Source organism: Pseudorasbora parva, chromosome 9, assembly GCF_024679245.1.
Source record: "Pseudorasbora parva isolate DD20220531a chromosome 9, ASM2467924v1, whole genome shotgun sequence".
Classification (NCBI taxonomy): domain Eukaryota; kingdom Metazoa; phylum Chordata; class Actinopteri; order Cypriniformes; family Gobionidae; genus Pseudorasbora; species Pseudorasbora parva.
In genome coordinates, this window is record NC_090180.1 from 39,958,228 (window position 1) to 39,966,415 (window position 8,188).

At 35.6% G+C, this 8,188-nt stretch overlaps 1 protein-coding gene across 1 annotated transcript in view; it reads left to right on the forward strand.

The window, feature by feature from the left end:
• The window catches only part of kcnab1b (potassium voltage-gated channel subfamily A regulatory beta subunit 1b), a 53,936-nt gene extending 45,888 nt beyond the window's left edge, over positions 1-8,048 (forward strand). The window contains exons 9-14 of the mRNA XM_067452622.1: positions 1,543-1,628; positions 2,718-2,838; positions 2,926-3,020; positions 3,620-3,740; positions 5,661-5,749; positions 7,036-8,048. Coding sequence (XP_067308723.1) covers positions 1,543-1,628; positions 2,718-2,838; positions 2,926-3,020; positions 3,620-3,740; positions 5,661-5,749; positions 7,036-7,125 — 602 coding nt within the window. The 3' untranslated portion in view covers positions 7,126-8,048. The remainder of the gene's footprint in view (positions 1-1,542; positions 1,629-2,717; positions 2,839-2,925; positions 3,021-3,619; positions 3,741-5,660; positions 5,750-7,035) is intronic.
• Positions 8,049-8,188: the final 140 nt, after the last annotated feature.

Sequence of the window (8,188 nt, forward strand, 5' to 3'; positions counted from 1 at the left end):
GGCGATTCATTCCGGTTGCTGTTTCCCCACACGCTTTCAGACCAATCCCTCACATGTACTGACAGCTAGAGGAGCTGAAGCTCATTATGCAAATATGCAAATCTTATCCAATCCTAGCCGTGGGCGTTTACTTCCATGTCTTCATTGCTGCATGCCCATAAAAACCCAGCGTTCAGGAGAGAGCCTCAAAAACAGAGTACAAAATAGCCTATTACTTATTCATTATGATGTTTTTTTAATGTAAAAACTAAGCAAACATCATAAATTGACGTCAGACAACAGTATAAAAATTCTAGTTCATGATACCTTTAAATCGAGAGAAATAACCAATTTTAACCAGGCATAACAATTTTTTTATGCGTTGCCTATTAATGAATGAAAAAACGGAAGCATTCGTCTGTGGCATAATAAATCAAGCAGGCGCCACCCAGCCTTTGTTTTAAATTAGCACCCTCTAGCAGCGAAAAATTACATATTGTGGCTTTAAGAATGAAGAATCTTACAACAAAGAATGTGTAAATGATAGAGAAATATTTTCTCTCATTAGAATGTGTAGAACACTTTGAGAGAAGTTTAAAATGATTGTACTTTGTACAATACAACTTGCTTCGTGAGATATAGAGCCGCTGTGTCAGTTTGCTGCTGAAATGCTTCTCATGTTTAATCCTGTTAAATCAGACATCTGTGAAATTGCTTCAGCTCTTTTGCATTATTAGCGTTTATACTTTGTGAAACTCTGTCAGTGTTGCCAGATCTCACAGAAAAAAACAAGCAACATGTTCTGACAAAACAACAGCAAAATCACAAAACATTGTTTAAAAAGCCAATTTAAAGGGTTAGTTCATCCCAAAATGAAATTCCTGTCATCATTTACTCATCGTCGAGTTGTTTCAAACCTGTATAAATGTTTTTTTCAAACCTGAACACAAAATATATTTTGAAGAATATGGGTAACCAAACAATTGATGTGAAACTTTGACTTCATATTTTTCCCATAATTTCCATATGGATGTCAATGGGGTCCATCTTCAAAATATCTTCCTTTTGTGTTCAACAGAAGAAAGAAACTCAAACAGGTTTGGAACAACTTTGAGGGCGAGTAAATGATGACAGCATTTTCATTTTTGGGTGAACTATCCCTTTAAGTTTATCTGATTTTATTAGTTTATGAATTGTTTTGTTGCCCTTCAAGGTGCCCTTAATATAAACATGACATATTTTATCTGTAATGCTGCTTGATAATTTTCATAAATGTCATTGTTCCTTGTTCCTGTATCATTTTATAAAAAGAATTCCAATAAATACACATGTACAACTGGACCTGTAAATTAATTATTAAATTAAATGATATAAGTCTAAAATATGCATCCGGGGAATTCCCTTTTTTAAATGACTTTATGAAAATAACAAGCCCAAAGTCATTCTAATCTAGTTGTACATAGCGCCATCTAATGGTGAGCAGACACAAATAATTTCTCTGGATTTAGAGCAAACTATTCCAGAAGATTGGCTGATATTTTTGTCTGTGCATGTGTGTTTCAGAGATAGTGAGAGCCATGACGCATGTCATTAACCATGGTATGTCCATGTACTGGGGCACGTCACGCTGGTCAGCTATGGAGATCATGGTGAGTGGAGAGGACAAACTTCTGTGCACTCATTCCTAATGCTTACTTTTGACACTTTAAGTCAATCCTGATGATATTGTAAAATTGAATACATATTAAGCCTGTCATCAAGAATGTTCAAATGTTTTGTTGCTCTGTTTATTTTTTAAATTGTCTTTGATAAGAGTGACATCACACAATAAAATAAAAAAACAGCACAACTATTGTTTTTGTGTTACAAATCTGTACAAAACGATTGGCAGCTTTTTGGGGATATTTTATTTCATGCGGTACCAACTTCACAGAAGTAACAGTAAGCGCTGTTTCTGAACTCTCTATGAAATTCCTCAATATTAGTCTTCAGTTTTCTTCGAGGAACATACACACCACAATATTTCTCATTTAAATAATTCCAGCTCAAGTCATATGACAAGTAAAAAAAAGGGGCAAGACCTGGTTAAGTTGCATTAGTAAGCATTTGTGTCCGAAAACTGGAAAATGCTGCCTTCGAAGGACACATTTCAAGGTAGAAAAGCATCAAGACACGTCCGAATCCAATGTTACCTTCACTTCCTGTCTCCTGAGATACCTTCATCTGATCGATTTTTGAAGGCAGCATAGATGAATCCTTCACTGTCTTTGATTTCCCACAATCCTGTGCATTTCATTCGCTGACAGTTGAGCTAGAAAAAGAACGATTTTGAACAACAATTTCTACTTTTCATTTCATTTTTTTGCGAGAAATACAACTATAGTAATAAAAAATTATTATTTTTTTCCCCACCAAAGTTTGCTTTATTTTGCTGTAGATCATTAAACTGGTACGCTGCCTCAGAAATCTGTCCGAAATCAGTTTTCTGCTTATGCTGCGTTTCAAGTCAGCTGTAGCCAGCGTTTTGAAACTCGCGGAAAGGGGCGTGACATTTCCCAAACATGCTCAAAGCAGTTGACCAATCGCCACACACTGGTCGAGCCAAACAGAGCACATTGTGCTTTTCGGAAGGAGGGACTTCTTAGAGATATGTTACCTTTAATAGGGCATATAGGTCTCTTTTAACAGTATTAATATCATTCTTTTTTATTTTTTGCCATCTCTTTCTCTCCATGTAGGAGGCGTATTCTGTAGCGAGGCAGTTTAATCTGATACCTCCTGTGTGTGAACAGGCCGAATATCATTTATTTCAGAGGGATAAAGTGGAGATGCAACTGCCAGAGCTTTACCATAAGATTGGTAAAGACAAACACACATTGTATAGAAATATGCACACATAAACACACATGATTAAAATACAACCTTAAAATATGTCTTGTCCCGCAGGTGTTGGAGTAGTGTCCTGGTCTCCTCTGGCCTGTGGCATCATCACAGGAAAATATGAAAATGGCATCCCAGAATCTTCCAGAGCCTCTTTGAAGGTACTTTAATTGTGTGTCATGGCAGCAACATCATTTCCTCAAGACATAAGGATGGATATCTGTTGAGTAAACTGATCCATATCCAACTGAAATAGTGCCAGATTTGTGTGTAAAGCAGATTTATTCCAAAACAACAGCTCATATAGACCTTATGCGCCAGGGAAAACAGTGTGCAGCCATCTTTAGAATTTTGTCTTCGATCTTCCTTTTTTGCGATAGCTTTATATATTTCTATGCTATCACTGTTGGAGAGTAATTAGCTGGTGAAATGGTATTACTTATTGTTGAGTTAATGAAAGTTATCATGAGTGTTTTTAATGTTTGAAGCAGATGTCATAACAAATGTCAGTAGACAGGAAGATTTTAAAACTAGCAGCTCATTCATAAATTCGTATGGTCTTACCTTCATGTGGTAAAAATACAAACCGAAAAAACAGAACACAAAAAGTGCAGTGCTGAAAAGGGGCGGGGTTACAGTTCTACAGTTATAAGATAATAGTTATTAGATTACACCTTCAGTTAGTATCCATCGATGAGGGTGTACACGTCTGTTAGAGCAGGTTTGCTGTGGTTGTCTCACTCTCTCTCTCTCCGTGTAGTCGTACCAGTGGCTGAAGGAGAAGATTTTGAGTGAGGATGGCAGAAAGCAGCAGGCGAAGCTTAAGGAATTGACCCACATTGCTGAGAGGCTCAGCTGTACCCTGACACAACTTGCCATCGGTAGGTCAAAAGAACTTCACTTATTTTCACTTCAACTGTCACGATATGCCTCACATTATCACTGCCAGAGTGACTGTTCTGTCACTATTTACGCAGTACAGACATGAGGAAAAGGCTGAATTTATGATTTTATGCACGTAACCCAAAGGGCTTTAAAGTCACCAAGTCTTTGGGTTGTTTCGGAATATTTTGTTGTTGTTGTTGTTGAAGGCTTATGCATATTTACCTGTTTTTGAACTAATTAAATGGAACTGGAGCTTCTCAATTTAATTAATCCCAATAAACTTGATCATTTTATGAACCAAACCCAAAAAGGCTTATAATTGAACATGGCAACACTCTGAAAAGCGGCTTTTCATACAGAAACAAAACATGATGCATCAGTTTACTTTACGGTGGTGTGGTTAAAATTACAGAACATAGCATGTTCTTTGGTCTTTGTAATGTAACTTTTGACCAAAATATTCCAAATATATTGATATAATGAATGTATATTCATAATATAATGATAACAAAACTTTCATATATTTTAGATTCATTGCACACCTACTGAAATATTTCAGGTCTTTTATTGTCAATATTTTATTATCTCAAAAAATGAGCATATCATGAAAAGGTTCTCTAAACGAGCTATTAACCTAATCATCTGAATCAACTAATTAACTCTAAACACCTGCAAAAGATTCCTGAGGCTTTTAAAAACTCCCAGCCTGGTTCATTACTCAAAACCGCAATCATGGGTAAGACTGCCGACCGGACTGCTGTCCAGAAGGCCATCATTGACACCCTCAAGCGAGAGGGTAAGACACAAAGAAATTTCTGAACGAATAGGCTGTTCCCAGAGTGCTGTATCAAGGCACCTCAGTGGGAAGTCTGTGGGAAGGAAAAAGTGTGGCAAAAAACGCTGCACAACGAGAAGAGGTGACCGGACCCTGAGGAAGATTGTGGAGAAGGACCGATTCCAGACCTTGGGGGACCTGCGGAAGCAGTGGACTGAGTCTGGAGTAGAAACATATGCACGTGAAAAACTGCGTAGCATATGCACGCCAAAACTCATATACATTCCACGAGATTGCACACTCGTACTATTGATACGCATTCACATGTGATATAATGCGAGCCGCAAATTAAAGCTTGGCGAGCCGCATGAGGCTCGCGAGCCGCGCAATGAGTAACACTGCCATAGAGAATCTGTGGGATATTGTGAAGAGAAAGTTGAGAGACGCAAGACCCAACACTCTGGATAAGCTTAAGGCCGCTATCGAAGCATCCTGGGCCTCCATAACACCTCAGCAGCGCCACAGGCTGATGTGAAGCAGTAATTTCTGCAAAAGGATTCCCGACCAAGTATTGAGTGCATAACTGAACAAAATTATTTGAAGGTTGACTTTTTTTGTATTAAAAACACCTTTCTTTTATTGGTTGGATGAAATGTGCTAATTGTTTGATATAGGAATTTTGGGTTTTCATGAGCTGTATATTTCAGTTGGTGTGCAATGAATCTAAAATATATGAAAGTTTAATTTTTATCATTACATTATGGAAAATAATGAACTTTTATCACAATATGCTGATTTTTTGAGAAGGACCTGTATATATAATTATTTTTTGTTTTGTTAGTAATAATAATAATGGTATCCCTGTTCTTAATTGGCCAGCAAACTCACCTGATATTAAATATAATTTATGTTTTGTCTAAAAAAATATTGTTTTAACTGTAATTTTATTTAGTATTTTATTATTATTTTAATTTAAATAGTTTAATAAACAAAAAATAATTATAACCTTTGTTAAAAAGTCCTGTTTGAACAATCCTTACAGTAACATTTGGCTGCAGCACCCGATCTGGCTTGACACTTTCATACATATAGGAGCAAAGCACAGACTCCTCATAAATCTATTCTCCGTGTTCTTCTGTAGCCTGGTGCCTCCGTAATGAAGGAGTGAGTTCGGTTCTCCTGGGGACCTCCAACCCTGCACAGCTCACTGAAAACCTGGGGGCGATACAGGCAAGAGATTCATCAAAACATCTCAAATACACTGTCACAATGTGGAATCACTGCCATCCCATAAACTCTGGTAGCCTGCTACAGCTCTCTGCTCTTATTTTTGTACGTGCTATGGTAAACTTTCACACACTGATGGGAGATCCAACTAAAGCTTCAGACAGAAGATGATTTTATGTGGTTTTTAACATGGCTAAATGGTTGGACAAATATTTTTAGACCAGTGGTTTTCAATCCGGGCAGATAAACATCAAATCCAATTTTCATTTTTGGGTGAACTATCCATTTAAACAATTAAAACTCAAGATATTATATCTGATATTATATCTCACCCCCTCAACAACAGACCTGAAAAGTTTGTGTAAGTTGTTTAAAGGGATAGTTCACCCAAAAATTTAAATTTGATGTTTATCTGCTTAGTTTGATGTTTATGAAGATTTTTAACTCCAACCGTTGGTTGTATAATGCATGTCAATGGGGTCTGATTAGAATTAGACCCCAGTGACATGCCTGATATGAGCAATGGTTGGAGTTAAAAATCTTCATTTGTGTTCTTCTGAAGAAACAAACACACCTACATCTTGGATGCCCTGGGGGTAAGCAGATAAACATCACATTTTCATTTTTGGGTGAACTATCCCTTTAAGATTTTGTTTATGCTTATGTGATTCATATTCATAAATGTTAACATATTTTCTTTTTTTCTTTTTTTATGAATACAAATTATGTTAACTGAAATGGTCCATTATCTTGTTTCATTATTTATACAAAATGTTTTAAATTCGGAATCCATAATTTTAATAAGAAGTAAGTATTATTACATTTAATGAAAAGACCATCAGTCTTTTACTGACTCTCATTTACTTAAAAAAAATTATGAATCAAATAAAGACAATAAATAACAATATAGTGATTAAGATGAGGGTGAGTGAATGATGACAGAATTTTAATATTTTAATTAAAATAATTAAATTATGTTAAAATAGTCAATAATGTTTTTGTTTAATAATAATAATATTAATAATAAAACATATTTATTTTTGTAGTAATATTTTTATTTAGAATGAATTTAATTTATTTGAAAAAAATATTTTTTTTAATAAAAAATATTTGAATGTTTTTTAGATTTATTGTTTTATTCATTTTATTGTTTATTTTTATTTGCTTTCAATTCAAACTGTTTGATAAATAAAAAAAATTAAGAACTGTAAAAACAAAGTAAATTATGACAGATTTTTAATTTTTGAATAAATGATGATGTTAAGCTTTGATTACATTCTTGCTGACAGGTTCTTCCAAAGATCACCACTCAAGTGGCCTCGGACATCGACAAAGTCCTGGGTAACCGTCCCCACAGCAAGAAGGACTACCATCACTAGGCCTTTCTGTGAACCTGTACGCCTTGAGACTCAGGATCCCATGCCAGCCCTCTTGTGTCGGCGGGTGATTCCCACAATGTGTGTCTATGTCAACTTGTCCTGCAGAGAGCCATTGTTACCATTACAGTAGAAATGCTAAAGTGTTATGTATGCTTCTGTTCGACCTAAACCTGAGCTCAACCTTGAATTAAAATCTCTGTGGAGACACACCTGCCTGTGAAGCTCCAGGACTCCCTCGTCCATGGGGTTTTGCATTCAGCTGTCCATCGCCCATATGTGCCAAAGTGAACCTACTCTTGACCCTTAACCTCTGGATATTCATTTTGAAAAGGGGCGAATGACAGGCCCTGCTTACTGTCTATGAAAAGAAGTAAGGAAAACACACTGCATATCACACTGAGAATGTAATGGCTAAGAACTGTGATGTATGGCATGTGGAGTTGAACTGTGTAAGATGTTTGCATTAGTTAAAATGTGTTGGATTAAAAAGCCATCAACAACAAAGTGGGCTGCTATTGTGTTTAAATGTTCAACAGAAAGTTGCTCCATCCATCGTTAAAAGACTGTTTGTGTATGTTCCTTCTGTAATCCCTACAGTTTGTGTCTAATCTGTTCAATAATTTCTTATTTCTCCATCATTTTAAATGAAGATTATAAAAGAAACTTAGTTTGTTTAAATGCTTTTCCAGTGATAAAGTTGATAAACACTGGTTAAAGACATGCTTGCTGCTGTAATTAGTAACTTTTGAACTGCTACGCAGTGCATACTTGAGTCCAGAGAGTGAACTGCACAACTACTGTAAGCAACTAGTTAATGTCCATGACAAATGGAGTCAAAATGTTTACAAAACATGAAAATGATGAAGGTGTTAATGAATGCATTGTGCAGTGTTTTAACATCAAAATAAAAATGTACATCTCCAGTTTGTGTTTTTAATATTTTATTATTATGTGTTTTTAGTATTTATTATTATTGGAAATTAAATAAACTGCAAAGTGTGTGCTACAGTTAAAAAATAAAAACGAATCATAACTAATTTAAAAGGTAGAAAAACTAGGGCAT